This window comes from Myotis lucifugus, unplaced genomic scaffold (genome assembly GCF_000147115.1).
Source record: "Myotis lucifugus unplaced genomic scaffold, Myoluc2.0 scaffold_1, whole genome shotgun sequence".
Lineage (NCBI taxonomy): Eukaryota > Metazoa > Chordata > Mammalia > Chiroptera > Vespertilionidae > Myotis > Myotis lucifugus.
In genome coordinates, this window is record NW_005871049.1 from 6,254,963 (window position 1) to 6,279,872 (window position 24,910).

The following is a 24,910-nucleotide window of genomic DNA, read 5'->3' on the forward strand; positions in this document are numbered from 1 at the left end:
CACCCCAACCCCCTGATCGGCCCTGCTCTGTGGGTGATAGAGGGCGGCACCCCAATCCCCTGATCCGCCCTGCTCTGTGTGTGACGGGGCGGTGCCCTAACTCCCCTATCGGCCCTACTCTGTGAGTGACGGGGGAGCTCCTCAACCCCCTGATCGGCTCTGCTCTGTGCGTGACGGGGGAGCTCCCCAACCCCCGGATGGGCCCTGCTCTGTGCATGATAGGGGGCAGCGCCCAACCCCCTGATTGGCCCTGCTCTGTGCGTGACAGGGGGTGGCGCTGCAACCTCCCCATCGACCCTGCCTTGAGTGTGACAGGGGGCGGTGCCCCAACCCCCCAATCGGCCCTACCCTGAGCGTGACTGAGGGTGGCATCGCAACCTCCCAATCCACCCTGCTCTGTGCATGACAGGGGGCGGCGCCCCAACTCCCCAATCAGCCCTGCTCTGAGCCCGACCAGGGGCTGCACCTAGGGATTGGGCCTGCCCTCTGCCACCCAGGAGCAGGCCTAAGCCAGCAGGTCGTTATCTCCCGAGGGGTCCCAGACTGCGAGAGGGCACAGGCCGGGCTGAGGGACCCCCCTTTCCCCCCCGAGTGCACAAATTTTTGTGCACCGGGCCTCTAGTATAATTATAATATAGGAAAGAGAAAAGCCAGCCACCTAGTGGTTGAATAGTGGGGACTGGCTGTCCATGGAGTTTCATATCACCAATAAGAAGTGTGCTTTCCTTGTCTTCATTTCTTTTCTTCCTGGAATTTCCATCAGTGTTTTCACCCCCTTCTCTAGCCACTGCCTTTTTGGAGACCCTGCCTCAGGGTATGGTAGCTTGTCAGTGACATAGAGCCAGTTTTCTCTGTCCTGCAGTGAGAGAGGAAGTTTGTTTTTATAATGTTTTTTCATTGAAAGTCTTCCCTTGTATAATCATTGTTAATTTACTTGTGATACTTAGGTTTTATAAGTAATACCCAACTTAAATCCTTTTTGGAACAGAAAAAGCTAGAAATAAATTTAATATAGGTTAAAGTTACACTCCATTCATCCTTATCCCTCTACCCTGCTTTGTTCTTCAGCATCTACCATTCTGTATATTGCACTTCTTTTCTGTTTTGATCACATGGATATAAGATCTATAAGGATAGTAATTTTTGTCTTATTTTGTACATTAGTGTATCTCCAGTGCTAGAACAGTTCCCGGCACAAAGTAGTGCTCAATTCATATTTATTAAAATGGATAAATGAATTATGGACTAGACATTCTGAACTAACCAAAGGAATTTAACCACTGTATACAATTTGCTCCTGTAGGAAAATATTTTCAGAGTTCTAAATAATGAACTTTTATGCCACATTGAGAAACATGGGCTATTTGTAGGTGATTATTTGCTTTAAAGTGTAGATAACAATAATTAAAAGCCATGTAAAGAGTTAATTCAAAACTTAGAGCAGTGGTTCTCATCCTACCTAATGCCGCGACCCTTTAGTACAGTTCCTCATGTTGTGACCCCCAAATAAATTGTTACAAATTGAACATAATTAAAGCATAGTGATTAATCACAAAAACAATATGTAATTATATATGTGTTTTCCGATGGTCTTAGGCGACCCCTGTGAAAGGGTCGTTCGACCCCCAAAGGGATCGAGACCCACAGGTTGAGGACCGCTGACTTAGAGCTATATGACTCTAAGCATTGTGGGTCTATTTGTAAGTGTCTTGTTTTAGCCTATCATCTAACTTCTTCTTATTTATAATTCCTGTGGGTCTCCTTAGAGAGAAATCGATCATTTCATGTTTATTTTTATTTATTTATTTTTAATTTCTTTGTTGATTAAGGTAATACATATGTGTCCTTATCCCCCCATTGCCGCCCCAGCCCCCCACTCATGCCCTCACCCCCCTGTTGTCTGTGTCCATTGGTTAGGCTTATATGCATGCATACAAGTCCTTTGGTTGATCTCTCCCATTCCCCCCACCCTCCCCTGCCTTCCCCCTGAGGTTTGATGGTGTGATCAATGCTTCTCTGTCTCTGGATCCGTTTTTGTTCATCAGTTTATGTTGTTCATTATATTCCACAAATGAGTGAGATCATGTGATACTTATCTTTCTCTGACTGGCTTATTTCACTTAGCATAATGCTCTCCAGTTCTATCCATGCTGTTGCAAATGGTAAGAATTCCTTCTTTTTTACCGCAGCGTAGTATTCCATTGTGTAGATGTACCACAGTTTTTTAAAAAAAATATATATTTTATTGATTTTTTACAGCGAGGAAGGGAGAGGGATGGAGAGTGAGAAACATCGATGAGAGAGAAACATTGATCAGCTGCCTCCTGCACACCCCCTGCTGGGGATATGCCCGCAACCAAGGTATATGCCCTTGACCGGAATCGAACCTGGGACTCTTCAGTCCGCAGGCTGACGCTTTATCCACTGAGCCAAACTGGTTAGGGCTGTACCACAGTTTTTTAATCCACTCATCTGCTGATGGGCACTTAGGCTGTTTCCAGATCTTCACTATGGTAAATTGTGCTGGTATGAACATAGGGGTGCATATATCCTTTCTGATTGGTGTTTCTAGTTTCTTGGGATATATTCCTAGAAGTGGGATCATTGGGTCAAATGGGAGTTCCATTTTTAGTTTTTTGAGGACACTCCATACTGTTCTCCACTGTGGCTGCACCAGTCTGCATTCCCACCAGCAGTGCACGAGGGTTCCTTTTTCTCCGCATCCTCACCAGCACTTGTTGTTTGTTGATTTGTTGATGATAGCCATTCTGACAGGTGTGAGATGGTACCGCATTGTCGTTTTGATTTGCATCTCTCAGATAAGTAGTGACTTTGAGCATGTTTTCATATGTCTCTTGGCCTTCCTTCTATCTTCATATGTTTATTAATCTCCTACTATGTGCCAGACACTGCTAGGTCCTGGAACTGGGATGGTAAGATGATAATAGTGTGTCTGCATGCCTGGTTCTTACAAATAATTGGTAGGGCAGACATTGAAACAAACCCACAGTAAGTACTTAAACACAGATTATGATAAGTATTCTTGAAGGAAAAGAACATGCCAAAACCGGTTTGGCTCAGTGGATGGAGCGTCGGCCTGCGGACTGAAGGGTCCCAGGTTCGATTCCGGTCAAGGGCATGTACCTGGGTTGCGGGCACATCCCCAGTAGGAGATGTGCAGGAGGCAGCTGATCGATGTTTTTCTCTCATCGATGTTTCTAACTCTCTATCTCTCTCCCTTCCTCTCTGTAAAAAATCAATAAAATATAAAAAAAAAAAAAAAAAAAGGACAGGCCCTAACCATTTTGGTTCAGTGGCTGGTCCCGGGTTTGATTCTGGTCAAGGGCGTGTACCTCATTTATAGGCCCGATCCTCAACTTTGGTCAGGGGAAATATCTTCAGGTGAGGATTAACAACAACAAAACAAATAGGATGCTTTTGGATTGGGTTGTCAAGCAGTGCCTATGAGAAAGCCAAAATTATAGTCAGTTCTGAAGTATGAGTAAGAGTAAACCATGCACAGAGGAGGTAAACAATATTCTAGGAAGAGGGAAGAGTGTCAGGTTTCTGAGATGAGAAAGGGTGTCGTATAAGGAATTGAAAAGCAAGTCAGTGTTTTTATTTTTGTTTTGTTGTGTTTTTTTAAAATATATTTTTATTTCAGAGAGGAAGGAGAGAGAAAGAAACATCAGTGATGTGATTGAATCATTGATTGGCTGCCTTCTGCATGCCCCACACTGGGGATTGATCCTGCAACCCAGGCGTATGCCCTGACCAGGATTTGAACCATGACCTCCTGGTTCATAGGCCGACGCTCAACCGCTGAGCTATGCCAGCCTGGTCAAGTTAGTGTGTTTATAGTATTATGTAAGAGGACAGTTATGGATATATAGCCTGATCATACAAGGCTTTGTTGGCCATGTTAGTTTTTGAATTTTACCTCAACTTTAAAACCAGTATTTTAAATGGTTTTACAGAGACAACAGGACATAATTTTATTTTTAAAAGATATCTCTGGTTAGTATAGTAGAGAATGAATTAGATGGGGACAAGAGTGGCAGAAGAAATCCAATTGAGAGGCTATTAAAGTAATGGATGTTGGTAATTTAAGGTAAATTGGTGGCAGAGGAAAAATAGAAATGTGAAGACCTGGATCTAAACCCTGATGAATGATCATTTAGAAGTGGTTTCGGAAAGTGTTGTATAAGCAAAAAACTGGCTTCAAGATGAGAGAATAATCAGATGTGTCAGAAAATAGAGTTAGATGTAAACGAAAAGAAAGCCAAATTGATAGGATAGTTTGATATCAATCATTTGACTTTGCAACTCCCACCCCCAAACAACAACAACAACAACAACAAAAAACATAAAAAAATTACCACCTGTTGCTGAATTCAAAAGCAATATTGAACTGCACCAAAGAGTGAGTATAGGCTTTCTCTTTCTCTTTTGGGCTTGTCCTTACTGCTAAAGACCAAAACAAAACAAAACAAAAAAAAAAACAGGCCTGCTAAAGGCCTGTAAAAAAGCATCTTCTTAAAAATAATTAAAGATCTTCAAGGTAAGTTATTAAAGTCTTAGAGAACTGGAATATTAAAACTAGTTTTGCTTTTGAAAAAATCAGCTGTGCTAAAGCCACCTAAAGCAGCGGTTCTCAACCTGTGGGTCACGACCCCTTTGGCGGTCGAATGACCCTTTCACAGGGGTCGCCTAAGACCATCCTGCATATCAGATATTTACATTATGATTCATAACAGTAGCAAAATTACAGTTATGAAGTAGCAACGAAAATAATTTTATGGTTGGGTCACAACATGAGAAACTGTATTTAAAGGGCCAGAAGGTTGAGAACCACTGACCTAAAGTATAGGGGTAAAAGACAAACATAGGGCCTAACCACAGCTGGGGTTTCCAACCAAAGTCCTTTCCCCAGTAAATTGGTACCCACAAGAAATATACCCTCAGTGAGAGAGAGTTTAACTTGCTTTCTCACCTATTCCTCTGCAGTGGTTGGCAAACTGCGGCTCGCGAGCCACATGGGGCACTTTGACCCCTTGAGTGTGGCTCTTCCACAAAATACCACGTGCGGGCGCACGTACAGTGCTATTGAAACTTCGTGGCGCATGCGCAGAAGTCGGTTTTCGGCCTGGGCGAGTCTATTTTGAAGAAGTGGCGTTAGAAGAGGTGGGAGGTGTCGGTCGGTCCGGCGATGGGAGACACGGCACAGGCGTACCTTAATTAAGTTAATAACAATGTACCTACCTATATAGTTTAAGTGTAAAAAATTTGGCTCTCAAAAGAAATTTTAATCGTTGTACTATTGATATTTGGCTCTGTTGACTAATGAGTTTGCCGACCACTGTTCTATTGGGATGGTATCCACAGATTACCTTAAGATGGGGGAAATGTGTAGCTAGCGATGAACATTACTTTGAATAAAGCACTTTTTATGTTTCTCTTAAAATTATCATGTTTTCTTTGATTACAAAATCCTCATTATTAACTGGTACACCTAGTACAGCAGTCAGAAATAAAAGGGAGATTTACTTTCAAAGATAGAAGAGTGACTGGACAGCTCACTAACTGATGACTTACCATCAGCAACAGTTGAATGCAAGAATGGAATGATAGTATTAATACACCAAGGAAAAATTGCTATAAGCCTATACAGGCAGCCATTTATTTATTAAAAAAAAAAGTTCCGTCATTTCGATGTATGTACATATGTGCTTTATGTTTTTTATTATTTATTTACCACAAGTAAAGGTCAGGGATTGTTATCTTACAATTTTTTTTATTGTTTTACTTCATTACTGCTGTGTATGTGTTCCATGTGAGTGAAGTAGGTGCTTATATATAGGTGGGTTCTGACTTACTGCAAAAATCAAAATCGTGTTACCTCGTGCCATAGGAACGGATCTCTGACATACTGTAATTGTATGCCTTGGAAAGAAAGCTTTCAAGTACGAGGAAAATATATAAGCAATTGCAACCAGCAGAACCTCATCAAAGGAAATTGCAGAGGTATTATAAAAAGTAGCAGATGCCAAAGATGCATAAAGGACTGCAAAGCAAATGATAAATATGAAAATAAATCTAAATATATGTTATCTATATTAAACTAAGTCTTGTAGATTTAATATAACTAAGTTATTAATGAGAGCAATAAATGATAGTAGTCAAAGGTTTTTAGTCTGTAAAGAAGATTGATTATAGTTAGAGTATTCATGTTGCCATTTGAAGGATAGCCATATGAAAAATAAAATTAGCCCTGGCTGGTTGCTCAGTGTTTAGAGTGTCAGACCACAGACAAAGGGTTGAGGGTTCAATTTCCAATCCTGGGCATGTTTCTGGGTTGCACGTTCCACCCCTGGCCCTGGTCAGGATGTCTGTGGGCAGCAACCAATTGATGTGTCTTTCACATTGATGTTTCTCTCTCTCCCCTTCCTCTCTTCCACTCTTTCTGGAAATCAATGGAAAAAATACCATTGGATGAGGATTTAAAATAAAATAGAATTAGAGGAAATAACCTTGAAACTAGGATAAAGGGAAAATGGAACAAGACAAAGTATGAAATGGGGGCAGGCCTCCAGCACAAATGTGGTAGAATTAAACTCAAATATTTAAGTAAGAGCCCTGACTGGTTTGGCTCGGTGGTTAGAGCGTTGGACCAAGGACTGGAAGGTCTTGAATTCGATTCCAGTCAAGGGCATGTACCTTGGTTGCAGGCTCGATCCCAGTGTGGGACATGCTGGAGGCAGCTGATCGATGTTTCTAACTCTCTATCCTTCTCCCTCCTCTCTGTAAAAAATCAATTAAAATATATTTTAAGAAAATAACTAGAAGAAAATAAATATTGTCAAATTGTATGTAAATACAGCCAAATTATGTTATTTACATATACCACATTTAAAAAAATAAAAAGCAAAAAGTTGAAAAGTTTGGGAAAATACATAGCATAAAGCAGTAACCAACCAAAATGAATCTACAGGTTCAATGTAACCTGTCAATATCCTAACTGGCATCTTTGCAGAAATTGACAAATTGACCTGAAATTCATTTGGAAAATCAAGAAGGGACACAAAATAGTAAAAACTATCTTGAAAAAGAACAAAGTTGAGGTATTTATACACAGTCCTTACTTGTACTAGTATAAGGATAGACATACAGATCAGTGAAAAAGAATTGAGAGTCTACACATAAACCCCTATGTCTGTGATAAATTGACTTCGGCAAAAGTGCTTAACCATTCAGTAGGGAAAAAGTAGTCTTGATACAAGTACATATCTACATACCAAAGAATAAGTTAGATGACATGGTTATTTACCATGTGCAAAAATCAACTCTAAATTAACAACTAAATATAAGAACAAACACTCTCTGCAAGAAAACGTGGAAGAACATTTTTTTAAATTGATTTTTTACAGAGAAGAAGGGAGAGGGATAGAGAGTTAGAAACATCGATCAGCTGGCTCCTGCACACCCCCTACTGGGGATGTGCCTGCAACCAAGGTACATGCCTTTGACTGAAATCGAACCTGGGACTCTTCAGTCTGCAGGCCTATGCTCTATCCACTGAGCCAGACTGGTTAGGGCTGGAAGAACATCTTTATGAATTCATATTTGACAGTGGTTTGTTGTATGACAATAATAGCATAAGCAACAAAAGAAAAAATATCAAAACTTAAATTTTGTGCTTTAAAGGACACCACAAAGACAGTGAAAGGACAAAACATAATACCATTTAGTTTACCAGCCCCCAAAATTAAATACTGAGGTGTAAATCTAAGAAAATATGTACAAGATTCATGTGAGGAATATAACTTTGATGAAATTAAAGGAGAACTATTTCATTTAGGAATGCTCAGTATTGTCAGTTCTGCCCAATTTGTTCTTTAGATTCAATGCAGTCTCAATCAAAATTCCAAGAATTAATTTTGTGAATATCTACCAATTGATTCCAGAAATTATATTTAGAGACACACAGGACCCAGAATAGCCAACTCATTATTAACAGAGAACTGATACTCCCCAGTTTCAAGAGTTACTGTAAAGCTATCGTGATCAACACAGTGTGGTACTGTTGAAAAAATAGTCAGGGGTCCTCAAACTTTTTAAACAGGGGGCCAGTTCACTGTCCCTCAGACCGTTGGAGGGCCGGCTATAGTTTAAAAAAAAAACTATGAACAAATTCCTGTGCACACTGCACATATCTTATTTTGAAGTAAAAAAAAACGGGAACAAATACAATATTTGTATTTGCATGTGGCCCGCGGGCCGTAGTTTGAGGACCCCTGATAATAGACAAATAGGTCAATGGAACAAAATAGAGAGCCTGGAATATAATGAACTGATCTTTGGCAAAGGAGCAAAGGTAATACAATAAAGAAAATATTCTTTTCAACAAGGTGATGGAATAACTGTACATCCACATGGGAAGAAATGAATCTAGACACAGATCTTATAATTTTTACAAAAATTAACTCAAAATGGACCACACACCTAAATGGATGACATACACAAAACTATAAAATTATTAGAAGATAACATTGGGGAAAATCTTGATGATCTTGAGTTGGGCAGTGACTTTTCTAGATAAGACATCAAAAGCACAATCCATGAGAAGAAATTGGTGTTTGATTTCATTAAACTAAAAACTGTTCTTTGAATGATACTGTCAAGAATGAGAAGACAAGCCTCAGTATGGCAGAAAGATTTCTGGTAAAATTATTATCCAAAATATACAAAGAACTCTTAAAATTTAACCTGATTAAAAATGGGCCAAAGCCCTGGCCAGGTGTGTTTCTTGGAATGTTGTCCTGTATACAAAAAAAAAATGCTGGTTCGATATTCTGGTGAGGGCATATACCTAGGTTGTGGGTTAGATCCCCACTCCGGCGCCTATGGGAAGCAGCCAATCGATGTTTCACATCTTTTTTTCTCTCTCCCTCTCCCTTCCTCTCTGCCCCCCTCTTCCTCTTTCTCTCCCTCTCCCTTTCCCTTCCTCTCCCTTCTTTCTCTAAAAAATAAAATAAAGGGCCAAAGACCTGAAAAAGACAAAGATGACAGTTATGCATATGAAAAGATACTCCATATGCCATCAGGGAAATGTAAAATAAAACAACATACTGCTACAGACAGAATGGCCAACATCGAACACTGACAACACCAAATACTGGGGAGGATGTGGAGCAACAGGAACTTTCATTTATTGGTAGTGGAAATGCAAAGTGGTAGAGCCACCTAGGAAGACTGGCAGTTTCTTACAAAAACTAAGCATATGCCGAAACCGGTTTGGCTCAGTGGATAGAGCGTTGGCCTGCGGACTGAGGGGTCCCGGGTTCGATTCTGGTCAAGGGCATGCATGTACCTGGGTTGCGGGCATATCCCCAGTGGGAGATGTGCAGGAGGCAGCTGATCGATGTTTCTGACTATCTCTCTCTCCCTTTCTCTCTGTAAAAAATCAATAAAATATATTTTAAAAAAACACAAAAAAACCCACAAAAACTAAGCATATTCCTTGTCATACAATCTAGCAATCACCTATGTTGGTACTTACCCAAAAGAACTGAAAAGTTATATCCATAAGATGTTGATAATGGGGAGACCATGTGTGTAGGAGAGTGTCGAGTATATAGTGACTGCGTACTTTTTGTATAATTTTACTGTAAAACTAAAACTGCTTTAAAAAGCATCTATTTAAAAAATTAGGTTAGGAGAACATATTCACAAATAATATTTAATAAAGGAGTCTTACAACTCAAAAGACAACCCAATTTAAAAAGTTACTCCAAGAGATACCATTTCATATCTTCTATAATGAGAACACAGTTGTCTCTAGGAATTAGGGGCACTCATCCCTGCACAGTTGAAAATCCATGTGTAAAATTAACTACAGTCCCTCAGTATTCACAGAGGATTTGTTCTAGGATACAAATTGTATGATATTCAAGTCCCTAATACAAAATGGCATAGGCCCAGCTGGGTTGGTTCAGTGGTTGGGCATCAACCTGTGAACCAGGAGGTCATGGTTTGATTTCTGGTCAGGGCACATGCCAAGGTTTCAGGCTCCATCCCCAGTGTGGGTCATGCAGGAGTCAGCTGATCAATGATTCTCTCATCATTGATGTTTCTCTTTCTCTATCTTCCTCTCTGAAACCAATAAAAATGTATTAAAATAAAATGTTATAGGAAAGTGCCTACATTTGGTCCCCCACATCCACAGATTCCAAACTGTGGATTGAAAATGCTATATTTGATCCGCAGATGGATGAATTCACAAATGTGAAACCTCGGTATACAAAGGGCTGACTGCATATTACTTATTGAAAAAAAATTCAGGTATAAGTGGACCTGCCCAGTTCAAACTTATGTCATTCAAGGGTCAACTATAATAAAAACAATACACACAATTGTTGGTGAGATGAGAAGTAGTAATCCTCATAGAATACTGGTGAGAATATAAAATGGTCCAGTTGCTTTGGAATGCAGTCTGGCAGTTCTCAAAAGGTTAAACAGTTATCACACAACCCAGGAATTCCACTTTTAGGTATATGACCAAGAGAAATGACAACATATGTCCATATAAAACTTGTACACAAATATGTTTTTAAGTTAAACTTTTTTTTAAAAAATATATTTTATTAATTTATTACAGAGAGGAAGGGAGAGAGATAGAAAGTTAGAAACATCGATCAGCTGCCTCCTGCACATCTCCCACTGGGGATGTGCCCGCAACCCAGGTACATGCTCTTGACCGGAATCGAACCTGGGACCCCTCAGTCCGTAGGCCGACGCTCTATCCACTGAGCCAAACCGGTTTCGGCAAGTTAAACTTTTATTGTTGAAAGTATTACATATGTCCTCTTTTTCACCTCATTGACCCCTTTTAGCCAGCCCTTGTCCCTCGCTCCATTGGTTATGCATATATGCGTACAAATTCTTTGGTTGATCTCTTCCCACCCACCCACCTCCGCCTTCCCTCTGAGATTCCATGTTTCTGTGTCTCTGGATCTGTTTTGTTCATCAGTTTATTTTGTTCATTAGATTCCACATATGAGTGAGATCATGTGATACTTGTGTTTCTCTGATTGGCTTATTTTGCTTAGCATAATGTTCTCCAAGTCCCTCCATGCTGTCTCAAAGGGTAAGAGATCCTTCTTTTTTACTGCTGCATAGCATTCTATGGTGTAAATGTACCACCTTACAAGTACAGTCAGGTCCTTGCCTGTATTTGTGGCAGATGGTAAGAGGAACTTTAATTTTTGTGAAGTCTTTGGTATATAGCTGAAAATGGTGTTCAAGTTCAGCAGGAGATGCCACATTTTCATAGAGACAGTGGCATCCTACTGACTTAGTAAGAGGAGAGAACCTTAAATTTCCCCTCACTCCACCCCTTGAGCCATTCTTCTTTTCACTAGAGAAGAACACCAAGTGAGAACCCTTTTGGCAAAGCTTGGACCTATTCCTGACCAAGAGTCAACTCATGTGCAAGTTGCACTAAATGCAATTCTGGACCAAAAAGTAACTTCTCTGAACCTAGGGTGGGGATCATTCTTGTCTTTTCTACTTCATAGGGTTGTAAAGGATTTTGAAAACTAAAATACTGGGCATGTGTGAGGCTATATGGTTAGGTGGGACCAGGAATAGTGAATGATACAAATGGAGGTGAACCCAGGAATATAAAGAATGCAGCAGCTCAGGCTTTACATAGAAATTCTGACTGCATTAACAAAGTTCAGTCTATGGAATTCTTTCCTGGTGCCAGCATCAGACATTTCCATCATTAGTCCTTGTGTTACGTATTTTTTTAAAATGTGGTTTTATTGATTTTAGTGAGAGAGGAAGAGAGAAGGAGAGAGAGTAACATGGATGAGAGAGAAACATTGATTGACTGTGTCTTGCACACCCTCTACTGGGGATGGAGCCTGCAGCCCAGGCATATGCCCTGACCTGGAATGGAACTACCACCCTCTTGGTGCACAGGATGCCTGTTCAACCAACTAAACCACACTGGCCAGGGCTGTGTTATATATTTTCAAATGCAAAATTTTAAATTCTGTCTCCTAATACCTTACTCTGAAAGACTTCCTCAGATTACTTTCTGCTCACGGGTAACATGAGACTCAATGTAGTCACTCTCTCTTTATAAATTGTTTAGATTTGACTTCTTGCTGAATAGACAAGTGAATCAGGAGACCTGATTTCAGGATGTACCTCACTATTTTTATTTTTTATATATTTTTATTGATTTCAGAGAGGAAGGGAGAGGGAGGGAGGGAAGGAGAGAGGGAGGGAGGGAGAGAGAGAGAGAGAGAGAGAGAGAGAGAGAGAGAGAGAAACATCAATGCTGGGAGAGAATCATTGATCAGCTGACTCCTGCATGCCCCACACTGGTGATCAAGTCCCAACCCGGGCATGTGCTCTGACCTGGAATTGAACTGTGACCTCCTGGTTCATGGGTTGACCTGAGCCATGCTGGCTGGGCTGTACCTCACTATTTAAATTCCAACCATAGTCTTTTGCATAAGCCAGTCCCTTATTTAATCTATTCCCCCACTCACTGTGCAACTCACTTCATTGCCTGCGTCCTATAGGCAAAGGCCAGGCAATGGTTCAAGGCCATAGTTTGCTCTGGCATGGGGCACCATGGGAGAGACCTAGGGGGATGGGCCTGGTGTAAATCCAAACCCATGCAGAGGTCCTAATTTTAACACACATACTTAAATACGGTAGCTAATTACTAAACTAACTCCTTGCCAGAGATTCATTTAATAACATGCTGAGTGCTTGCTGTGTGCCAGACCATAGTGGGAGCTGGGAATGTGGTAGTGAATATGATTGACTGTTGAAAATATAACTTCCAAGTAATTCATAATGGTGATGTTGGTGGGAGTGAGGTGGATGGATAGAGATAATTAAGCCAGAAAATCTAGGCAATAGATAACTACCATTATTGACCATGGAATTTAGTTATGAACCTCTTCTTAAACAGGAAAGAAGAAACTTATTTTATGGCCCAGGCTATGGTGTATTGTAGTGGAAGATTTTTATCTACACTTGGAAATAATTTGTAATTTGCAGTTACTGGTGTAATGTTCTGCAGATGTCAGTCCAGATTGTTTGATGATGGTGTTCAAATCTTACAGACTTTTTGTCTGAATTACTGAAAGAGGATGTTAAAATCCTCAATTGTGGTTGAAATTTATTCTTTTAGAGCTGTCAGTTTTGCTTCTTGAAATTTGCAGTACTTATATGTATATTAGATGTAATATGTTTCTTTTATGAGATGTAATATGCATACATACACTTATATACATATATAGTTATGTATTCTTGATGAATTGATTCTTATCAGGAAATGTGCCTCTTAATTTTTTATAATGTTCTGTCTTAAAGTCACCCTGTCAATTTTCTTTCATCTCCTTAGTTTCAGTCTGTATTGCCTTTATTTTAAAGGAGAGTTACTTAGAGACATTGTACAATTGGGTCTTAATTAAGTTTTAATGTTTTTTGTGACCTCTGGGGTTATTCAAGCACTTTATAATATTTCATTTTTCTTTTTTGACTTCTTATTTATGCCTTTTAAACATTTTAAAAGTGTTTACTCTATAGCTAATAGTATGCCTCCTTAACTTTTCAAAATCTATTTAGAGCCATTATTCTACTACTTTTTACATCTCACTTGACATTTAATACTTTTTGGCTTACAAATATGTAATTTATAATTATAAAAATATAATTCCATTACTTTTGTGCTATTGTTGTCATATCCTTTTACATATATTATAAATTGTATCTTAAAATATTATTTTGCTTCAAACTAACAGGTTTTTTTAAAGGAAATTGTAAAAAACAAAAATCAGCCTTTTATATTTACCTCTTTTATTCATTTCCATAACTTGTTTCTATCTGATATAATTTCCTTCTTAGCCTGAATAGCATTGTTTAGCATTTCTTTTTTTTTTTTTAAATATATTTTTTTATTGATTTTTTACAGAGAGGAAGGGAGAGAGATAGAGAGTTAGAAACATCGATGAGAGAGAAACATCGACCAGCTGCCTCCTGCACATCTCCTACTGGGGATGTGCCCGCAACCCAGGTACATGCCCTTGACCGGAATCGAACCTGGGACCTTTCAGTCCACAGGCCGATGCTCTATCCACTGAGCCAAACCGGTTTCGGCAAGCATTTCTTATACTGTAGGTCTGTTGACAACAAGTCATCTCAGCTTTGATTTACCTGATAATGTGTTTATTTTACTCTGATTTTTGAATGGTGTCTTTACTAGATAGGGACTCTAGATTGATAGTTTTTCCTTTTGCCATTTTAAAGATGATATTCCATTGTCTTCTGACATTTACTGTTTCTAATAAGAAGTCAACCATTATTTATATGGTTGTTTCCTTGTATGTAATGTGTCTCCTACCACACTGCTTTCAAGTTTTCCACTTTACGACTAATTTTCAGCAGTTTAACTATGATGTGTCTCAGAGTGATGTTCTTTGAGTTTACCCATTTTATAGTTAACTGAAATTCTTGGACCAATAATTTATTTTTCTTCAAAATTGGAAAATTTCAGTTATTTCTTACTCTTTAAAAAATTTCTAAAAAATGTTTTTTATTGATTTCAGAGAGAGGAAGGGAAGAGAGAGATAGAAACATCAATGAGAGGCTGCCTCCTGCATGCTCCCTACAGGGGATCAAGCCCACATCTTGGGCCTGTGACCTGACCACGATGGTAACTGTGACCGCCTGGTTCATAGGTCGGCTCTCAACCACTGAGCCACACTGGCTGGGCTTTTTATTTTTTATTTTTTTTTAAATTTTAGGACTTTAGTTAAACTATTTGATGGTTTCACAGACCCCTGAGATTTTTTCTGTTTTCTTACATTTTTTTCCTCTCTGTTTTATAGATTGGATTATGTCTATAGTTCTACCTTCAATTTCACTAACATTTGTCTACCATCTTCACTCAATTTTTAAGCTCATCCAAATACAAACTTTTTGGTTCTACAATTTTTTTTTTGTAGATTCCTTTTTTTCTGCTGACATTTCCTACCTGTTCATTCATAAAGACCATAGTTTTCTTTAGTTTCTCAAATATAAATATATATTTTATATAAATATATAACAACTAGAGGCCCAGTGCACGAATTCGTGCATGGGTGGGGTCCCCCCGCCTGGCTGGCAATCAGGGCCAATTGGCCGGGGGGAGGGACTGTGGGAGGTTGGCTGGCCACAGGAGGTTGGCTGTGGGAGTGCACTGATCACCAGGGGGCAGCTCCTACTTTGAGCATCTGCCCCCTGGTGGTCAGTGCATGTCATAGCAACTGTTGAAAGTCACTTAGGCTTTTATATATATAGATTTTAGCCCTGGCCGGTATGGCTCATTTGGTTGAGTGTTGTCCTATGCACTGAAAGATTACCAGTTTGATTGCTGGTCAGCACACATGCCCAGGTTGTGGGCTCAATAGGGGGCATGTAGGAGGCAGCCATTTGCTGTTTCTCACATCAGTGTTTCTCCTCCTCTCTCTCCCTCCCTATCTCTCTAAAAAGTCAATTTAAAAAACATATTAAAAAAATGTTTTTGAGTCCTTATCTTAAAATCCAATGTTTGAAACATCTGAAAAATAGTTTCTATTGACTGCCTTTTTTCTTGACAATGAGATATATTTTCCTGTTTCTTTTCACAACTAAACTGGATATTGTAGCCATCCTATATAATAAAGAGGTAATATGCAAATTGACAATCACAAGATGGCGGTGCCCACATCGGGGGTGGAGCTGGTTGCTCTGGAGTGGTGGTGGGGCCTGTGTCCCACTTGGGGGAAGCCAGGTGTGGTTTGTCAGCACCAGGTCCGTGGTGTTGTTTATTTTTAAATGCCCAGTGTGTATCATGGCAGCTCCTGCACTGAGCATCTGTCCCCTGGTAGTCAGTGTGCATCATAGCTACCTGTCGGATGGATAGATACTTTGTTTTTTATTTAGTAACCTCTATAATACCCTAGTAATCTTGTGTGTAAATGCTCAGCAAATTTAATTAGAATGAACGCTCTGTTTTAATTATATATAAAGTATAATATTTCAGGGTTCTCTGTGCCTCTTTAGACTCTGAATATTAATTATTATTAAGTAGAATGCTAGATTCTTTATTAGAACATTTTTTTTATTCTGTTGCAATATAAAAACTCATTTTTTGAGTTTGGTATCAATTATTGTCTGTTAGTTATGCTATTAGCCAGTTTAGTAATTAGATTCCTCCATTCTACTTCAGCAAGAAGTTGAGAACTTTAAGAAGCTAAATCTCATTAGTAAAGAGCAGTTTGAAAACCTAACACCTGAACTTCCTTTTGAGCCAAACCAAGAAGTTCCTGTAGCACCTTCGAAGTCCAGGCAAGGTATGTAAATCTGCTTTTGTGTAAGTGTCTGAATTCTATTAAAGCAGTTCTAAATTGTTTTTAAAGTTTGCTCCTTTATTTATAAAAACATTTAGATACCTGGTAAAAGGCTAGAATTTTAAAAGTCAACTTTTTATTTATCTTTTGGTGAACTTCAAAACATTTTAGAGACCTAAAAATACAGATTTTAAGAATGGTAAGATAGCCTTGTAGTAAACGGGCAGAATTTGAATCCCATTTTACTCTTAGTGAATAGGCAGGTAATTACATAGGTTACCTAGGAGTCATCTGTTATAACACCAGACTGTCTCAAACCTGGTTGCTTATTTTTTTTAAGTAGGCAGAATCAGTTGGTCCTCTATGTGTCTCTTTTGATTTTGAGATTGTGGGAATGTTTTTCTTCTCAAACTTAGAAAAATTTTCACTGACTTGCTGATTTAAAAAAATACCCCACTAGTTCATTCTTTTGTTTTAAGATCTTAGCTTTGTATGGAAATCTAAATACATTTGGAATAATCATAAAATTAATCTGACTTTTTCAAGGCAAGTGTAAGTGAGTTTGTTATAGTCTTCTCTTGAAGTCAGGTTAAAGAAAAACTTTTAATTTGGAAAACTTAAAACCTATACAAAAGTAGAGCAAATTATCTAATAAAGCCTCTGTGTACTTATTACCTAACTACTAGTTACTTTATTAGACCATTGCCAATTTTGTTTCATCTCAACTCCACCTGACACTTGATTTTTTTTAAAGCAAAATCCCAATCATATTATTCATATTTTTTCATTTCTAAACGTTTCTGTATGTGTCTTAAAAAATATAAGGAATAGCCCTAACCAGTTTGGCTCAGTGGATGGTCGGCCTGCAGACTGAAGGGTCCCAGGTTCGATTCTGGTCAAGGGCATGTACCTTGGTTGCGGGCACATCCCCAGTAGGGAGTGTGCAGGAGGCAGCCGAATCAATGTTTCTCTCTCATCAATGTTTCTAACTCTATCCCTCTCCCTTCCTCTCTGTAAAATAATCAATAAAATATACTTAAAAAAATAGATATAAGGAATATCTCTTAACATAAGCAACACTATTATCACATATAAAATTAACAGTAATTTCTTTTTTTTTTAAAATAATATACTAGAGGCCCGCTGCACAGAATTCATGCACGAGGGGTGGGGGTGGTCCCCTCAGCCCAGCCTGCACCCTCTCCAATCCGGGACCCCTCGGGGGATGTCCGACTGCCTCTCGCAATCCAGGACTGCTGGCTCCTAACTGCTCGTCTGCCTGCCTGCCTGATTGCCCCTAACACCTCTGCCTGCCTGATTGCCCCTAACCACCTCTGGCTGCCTGCCTGATAGTCCCTAACTGCTCCTCTACTGGCTTGATCACCCCTAGCTGCTGCCCTGCTGGCCTGATCGCCCCTAACTGTCTCTGCCTCGCCCTGCAGCCAGGACCCAGGATTCCTTCCTTCGGCCAGTTGCAGTCACCTGGGACTCGGGCTTCCCTCCCTCTGGCCAGCCGCAGGCATCCAGGACCCAGGCCAGCTTTGCCTGGGCCAGCTGCAGCTGCAGGGGACTGTGGGCGGGCGGCTTGTCGCTCTCCCGGGCCACAGGTGCAGCCGCTGGCGCCCGGGACCACGGGGCGGGTGGCTTGTCCCTCTCCCGGGCCACAGCCCCGGCCACTGGTGCCCGGGACCGCGGGACATGCTGCTTGTCCCTCTCCTGGGCCATGGGTACAGGCTCAGCCGCTGGTGCCCAGGACTGTGGGGTGGGCAGCTTGTCCCTCTCCCAGGCTACAGTCTGGCTGGTCCCCATTCCTCTCTCACGAGCTCATTTGTGCCTGGCTGATCCCCATTCCTCTCTCCCCAGTGTTGAGTGTCAAAGCTGTGACAGTGTCATGAGGGTGTGACGACCATTTTCATATTAGCTCTTTAATATGTAGGATTTTTATTGATTTCAGAGAGGAAGGAAGAGGGAGGGAGAAATAGAAACATCAATGATGAGAGAGAATCACTGATAGGCTGTCTCCTGCACACCCCCTATTGGGGATGGAGCCCATTACCTGAGCATGTGCCCTTGACTGGAATTGAACCTGGGACTGCAGGCCGACGCTCTATCCACTGAGCCAAACTGACTAGGGCTAAAATTAACAGTGATTTCTTAATATAGAATACTTAGTTTTCAAATTTCCTCATTCATCATGTTTTTAAAAAATGATATCCATGTAAGTTCCAAACAATGTAATAGGTTGATATGGCTCTTTTAGTCTATAGGTTCATATTATTGTTTTTCCTTGCAATTTATTGTTGAAGAAATGGGATTGTTTATACTGTAGAATTTTTTTCACATTCTGGATTTTACGAATTGCATCCTAATGGGTTCATTTAACCTGTTTTCTGGTCCTGAATTTTCAATAAGTATTATTTTGCTACAAAGCCTTGATCATATTGAGAGTTAAATTTTTGCATTTGATATATATATTTAAAATCTTTTGTTTTCGTTGATCTATACTTTATTTTTCCTAGTTGTACTATTTTCAGTCCTAATCTTTAATATTTCTGCTTGGTTTGGGTTTATTTTGCTACTCCTTTTATTCTTTCTTTCTTTCTTTCTTTCTTTCTTCCTTTCTTTCTTTTTAATTTTAATTAAATCTTTATTGTTCAGATTATTACATTAGTTACTCTTTTTCCCCACCATAACTCCCCTCCACCCAGTTCCCACCCCACCCTCCGCCCTCACTCCCCACCCACTGTCCTCATCCATAGGTGCACGATTATTATCCAGTCTCTTCACTCACCCCCACACCCCTTTCCCCCACCCCCCAAGAATAGTCAGTCCATTCCCTTTCTATGTCCCTGATTCTATCACAATCACCAGTTCATATTGTTCATCAGATTATTTATTCACTTGATTTTTAGATTCACTTGTTGATAGATGCATATTTGTTGTTCATATTTTGTATCTTTACCTTTTTCTTCTTCTTCCTCTTCTTAAAGGATACCTTTCAGCATTTCATATAATACTGGTTTGGTGGTGATGAACTCCTTTAGCTTTTCCTTATCTGTGAAGCTCTTTATCTGACCTTCAATTCTGAATGATAGCTTTGCTGGATAAAGTAGTCTTGGTTGTAGGTTCTTGGTATTCATCACTTTGAATATTTCTTGCCACTCCCTTCTGGCCTGCAAAGTTTCTGTTGAGAAATCAGCTGACAGTCGTATGGGTACTCCCTTGTAGGTAACTGACTTTCTTTCTCTTGCTGCTTTTAGGATTCTCTCTTTGTCTTTTGCTCTTGGCATTTTAATTATGATGTGTCTTGGTGTGGTCCTCTTTGGATTCCTTTTGTTTGGGGTTCTCTGCGCTTCCTGGACTTGTAAGTCTATTTCTTTTACCAGGTAGGGGAAGTTTTCTGTCATTATTTCTTCAAATAGGTTTTCAATATCTTGCTCTCTCTCATCTTCTGGCACCCCTTTAATCATTCATATTTTTCTTTAAGCACTCTTTTAACTGCATTTTACAAATTTGATATGTTATATTTTAATTTTTCTTTTCTTCAAAGTATTCTCATTTCTCTTGAAACTTCCTTTTTGATCCATGGGTTATTTACGAATGTATTAATTTTTGAGTGATTGGAAATTTTCCTTTCTGTTATCCATCTTACTGATACATTAGTTATTTTTCTCCAGTTGCTTTCAAGAATTTTAAGTTTTAAGGATTTAGAGTGTGATGTGTCTGGGCTATTATATCTTCAGAAAACTTTTTATCTCTGCACTCTTTCTCTCTCCTAGACTTTATGACTGGAAAAGCAAAAATTTTGCTGAGTTCTGCTTCAGTGGCATTTTATTTATTAAAAAAATAAAGTGGCAGTTGTCATGTGGCATCTTTTCTTTTTCTTTTTTTTCTTCTTTAGAGAGAGGGGGAGAGAGAGAGAGAAAAATCGATGTGAAAGTGAAACACCAATTGGCTGCTTCCTGCACACCCCTTACCAGGGATGTAGCCTGCAACCCCAGCATGTGGCCTGACCAGGAATTGAACCAGAGATCTCTTGGTACATGGGATGACGCTTAACCAATGGAGCCACCCTGCAGGGCATGTAGCATTTTAATTATCAGCCTTCGGTGAACATAAACAGCATAAAATAATGTTCTGTTTTTATAAAGACAATTTCTGTCCGTTAAGACAATGAGTACTATGGGCAAGCTTCACATGGTCCAGGTATGTAGCTGTGAACTGATTTGATTTTGTAACAATAAATTTTGGAAAATCTTACGTAGTAGATTAGCTAGCACACCCCTTAGTGCACTAGTTCCTAAACTTTATCAAGTATCAGAGTCACTGGTAAAACTTGTTAAAACAAATTAAAGGGCTCTGTATCCAGTGTTTCTTGTTTATGCATTTCTAGCAAGTTCCCAGGCCATCCTGATACCACTGGTTGGGAATACACTTTGAAAATCAGTGCTTTAGCCTAGTCCCCTGAAATATCAGTCTTCTCTGATAAACTTTTAGCAGAAACTGTGTGGTAAACAATCACAATTGAGGTTCCTTGAAGAGCAGATGGTCTAATCTTTTGTTTTTCTACAGCTTTTTTAAGGCATCATTTACATACCATAAAATTAACCCACATTAAGTATATAGTTTGATGCTTTTCAGTAAATTTGTATAGTTGTGCACCAGCACCACCATTCAGTTTTAGTACAAGTCTATCATGCTAAAAAGTTCCCTGTGATAATTTGTAATTAATTTCAACACACAGCTTCATTCTGAAGTAACCAGTGATCCGTTTTCTGTCTGTATGTTTTGTACTTCCTAGAAATTTTATTTAACTGGAATCATTCAGTTATATTTTTAAGGTTAATTCATGTAACATCTATCAGTACTTTGCTCCTTTTTTATTGCTAAGTAGTATTCTGTAGTATGGACAGATACATTTTGTTTATCCAGTTGATGAATATTTGGATGTTTTCCAGAAAGTTTTGGCTATTACGAAAAATGCTATTTGGACATTTATGTGCAAGAGATGGCCCATGATTTTGATTCAAAAGAAGTTCTAATATCTAGATGATATTTATGTCACTTGAGGCTTATAGATGATTAAAAATTTTTAATATAGTCTTGTTCCTTAATCACTTATATTTATAGCAATAAAATTTTTATCTATAGATATTTTTTGTACCTGTTACTATCTTAACTACTTTTTAAAAAATATATATTTTTATTGATTTCAGAGAGGGAGGGGGGGGGAGTGAGAGAAACATCAATGATGAGAATCATTGATTGGCTGCCTCCTGCATGCCCCCTATTGGGGATTGAACTCGCACCTGGGCATGTGCCCTGATTGGAATTAAACTGGTTCATAGGTAGATGCTCAACTACTGAGCCACACAGACTAAACTAAAATATATCTTTTTCAAATCAGTTGTTTGAATCAGGACCAAACAAGGTGTACTTATTGCATTTGATTAATAGGACCATTAAGTTACTCTTAATCTATAATAATTTGTCTTTTGTTTTTCTGTGCCAGTGATTTGTCAAAGAAACTGGTTAATTTGTCATGGATTTCTTATGATTTACTTGATTGTATCTTCATATCATTTAATATGTTTATTTATTTCCTCTGTTTCTTAGGAATTGGTATTTAGATATAGAGGATTTAGTATATTCAGGGTTTTTATTTCTGGTGGCTAGACTGTTTCTTAGGCATAGTTGTTTACTTCTATTACATCATACAATGTTTTTCAGGCTCACTTTTACTGGTGTTTTGATTGGTTTGATCATTAGGTTTACATGTTACCAGCCTGATTCATCATATAGTTTCCCTTCAACTTGTTTTTTTGTTGTTGTTTTTTTGTCAGGTTTAGGCACACAGCAAAATTAAAAGGAAGGCACAAAAATTTCCTATGTACTCCAAGCCCCCAAGTTGGCATAGCCATCACCCATCTGGTGAAGGATGTTGCTTCCACATAGCAGCATTCTACATCAGAGTAGTATACTGGTTATAATTGATGAACCTACATTGACAAATCATAATCAACCAAAGTCCATCATTTACATTAGAGTTTACCTGTGATGTACATTCTATAGGTTTGGACAAATTTACGATAAAGTGTATCCATTATTATATTACTAGAGGCCTGGTGCACGAATTTGTACATGGGTAGGGTCTGGCGGGTCAGTCCCGATCGGGGCCATTTGGGCTGGGCTGGCCAGGGGGAGGGGACGCGGAAGGTTGGCTGGCCGGCCCCACCCCCGATAGGGGTGGTAGGGCCAATTGGGGGTGAGGCTGACTGAGGGGAGGGGCCGTGGGCGGTTGGCAGGCTGCCCTGCCCCTGCCCCCTGGTCACACTACCAGTCGAACTCCAGGTTGAGGAGACAATTTGCATATTATCCTTTTATTTTATTTATTTTTTTTTTAAAATATATTTTATTGATTTTTTACAGAGAAGAAGGGAGAGGGATAGAGAGCTAGAAACATCGATGAGAGAGAGACATCGATCAGCTGCCTCTTGCACACCCCCCAGTGGGGATGCGCCCGCAACCAAGGTACATGCCCTTGACCGGAATCGAACCCGGGACCCTTGAGTCCGCAGGCCGACGCTCTATCCACTGAGCCAAACCGGTTCGGCCATATTATCCTTTTATTATATAGGATTACACTTAGTATTTTCATTGCTGTAGAAATCACTCAAAGTCTATCACACTAATAAAAGAGAAACATGCAAATTGGTGTCACTCTGCTATGCCCACCAGCCAATCAGGATGAGTATGCAAATTAATCCAACAAAGATGGCGGTTAGTTTGCATATGCAGGCATGGAGCAAAGACTGAAGGCTCTGGCCCCAGCGAAGACTTAAGATTGAAGACTGAAGATGACTGAAGACTGAAAAGGCTTGGCTTCTCCGCTGCGGCTGGAGCGGAGAAGCCTCGAGGCTGGCCTTCTCTGCTATGGCCGGAGTGAAGGGGAAGGAAGGCCTATTGCACAAATCTCTTTGTGCAATGGGCCTCTAGTAGTTTACATAAGTTTCATTCTTGGTGTTGTATGTCCCTAGGGTGTTATATAATGAAATATATCTACCATATAATTATACAAAATAGTTTAACTGCCCTAGAAATCCTCTCTGTTTTGTCTATTCATCCCTCCCCCCACCCCACTGGCAATCACAGATCTTTTTACTGTTCATAGTTTCCCATTTCCAGAATGTTGGATAGTTGGAACCATACAGTATGTAGCCTTTACAGATTCTTTACAGATTGGATTCTTACACTTAGTAATATGCAGTAAAATTCCTCCATGCCTTGTCATGGCTTGATAGCTCGTTTGTTTTTAGCACTGCATAACATTCCACTGTCTGGATGTACCACAATTTATTTACCCATTACTTACTGAAGGATGTCTTGATTGCTTCCAAGTTTGGGCAATTATGAATAGAGCTGCTATAAACATCCATGTGCTGGTTTTGTGTGAACATAAGTTTTAAACTCCTTTGGGTAAGTACTAAGGAGGGCAATTACTAGATTATATAATAACTAGAGGCCCAATGCATAAAATTTGTGCAAGGGTAGGGTCCCTAGGCCTGGCCAGCGATCAGGACCAATCTGCAGGGCGACCAGGGGGCCCCTGCTGGCACCCACCTTGGCTGGCCTGGGGCTGTGGGCTGGGGGCAGCTTCTGCTTTGAGTGTCTGCCCCCTGGTGGTAAGTGGGCATCATAGCAACCGGTCGTTCTGCCGTTCAGTTGATTTGCATATTGGGCTTAGTATGCATATTAGGATAGTATGTATAGGTTTAGAAACCACCAAACTATCTTCCATGCTGGATGTACTGTTTTGCATTCCCACCACCAATGAATGAGAGACAGTTCCTATTGCTACACATCCTCTGCAGCATTTGGTGATATCAGTGTTCTGAATTTTGGCCATTCTAATAGGTGTGTTGTGGTATCTCATGTTAATTCATATTTCTCTGATGACATATGATGTGGAGCATCTTTTTTTTTTAAAATATATTTTATTAATTTTTTACAGAGAGGAAGGGAGAGGGATAGATAGTTAGAAACATCGATGGGAGAGAAACATCGACCAGCTGCCTCCTGCACACCCCCCACTGGGGATGTGCCCGCAACCCAGGTACATGCCCTTGACCGGAATCGAACCTGGGACCTTTCAGTCCGCAGGCCGACGCTCTATCCACTGAGCCAAACCGGTTTCGGTGTGGAGCATCTTTTTATTTGCTTATTTGCAATCTACATCTTTAAGATACCTGTTTAGATCTTTGACTCATGTTTTTTTTTTTTAAATAAACTTTTGTGATAGTATTACAGATATCTCCCCTTTTCCCTCCCTTTACCTCCATCCTCCCAGTCCCCTCCCCCCACCCCCCGCCCATGTCTTCACCAGCCTATTGCTGGTGTCCATGGGCCATGCCTGTAAGTATATAAGTTCTCTGGTTTATCTATTCTTGTCCCCCCAACCCCACATCGAGGTATGTCAGTCTGTTCTGTGCCTCGATGCTTTGGGTCTTATTTTG

The 24,910-nt window shown here is 39.8% G+C and overlaps 1 protein-coding gene and 1 non-coding gene across 18 annotated transcripts in view; one reads left to right on the forward strand and one right to left on the reverse strand.

Annotated features, from left to right (window-relative positions):
• Nucleotides 1-24,910, forward strand: part of LARP1B (La ribonucleoprotein domain family member 1B) — an 87,417-nt gene that overhangs the window by 44,627 nt on the left and 17,880 nt on the right. For 13 of the 17 annotated variants that reach the window (XR_002829418.1, XR_002829419.1, XR_002829422.1 and 10 more), the window contains one exon: nucleotides 16,277-16,400. The exons of 3 other annotated variants lie outside the window; for them this stretch is intronic. Coding sequence is in view for 8 of the 14 variants with exons in the window: in XM_023754262.1 (XP_023610030.1) it covers nucleotides 16,277-16,400 (124 nt within the window). In the remaining 6 variants the exon portion in view is untranslated. Of the gene's footprint in view, nucleotides 1-9,037; nucleotides 9,195-16,276; nucleotides 16,401-24,910 lie in introns of those variants that run through there. One more of the 17 variants, XM_023754277.1, reaches the window with a different exon arrangement.
• Nucleotides 12,561-12,696, reverse strand: LOC111826617. The gene has a single exon (XR_002829974.1). It is a non-coding gene; the product is annotated as a small nucleolar RNA SNORA42/SNORA80 family (small nucleolar RNA).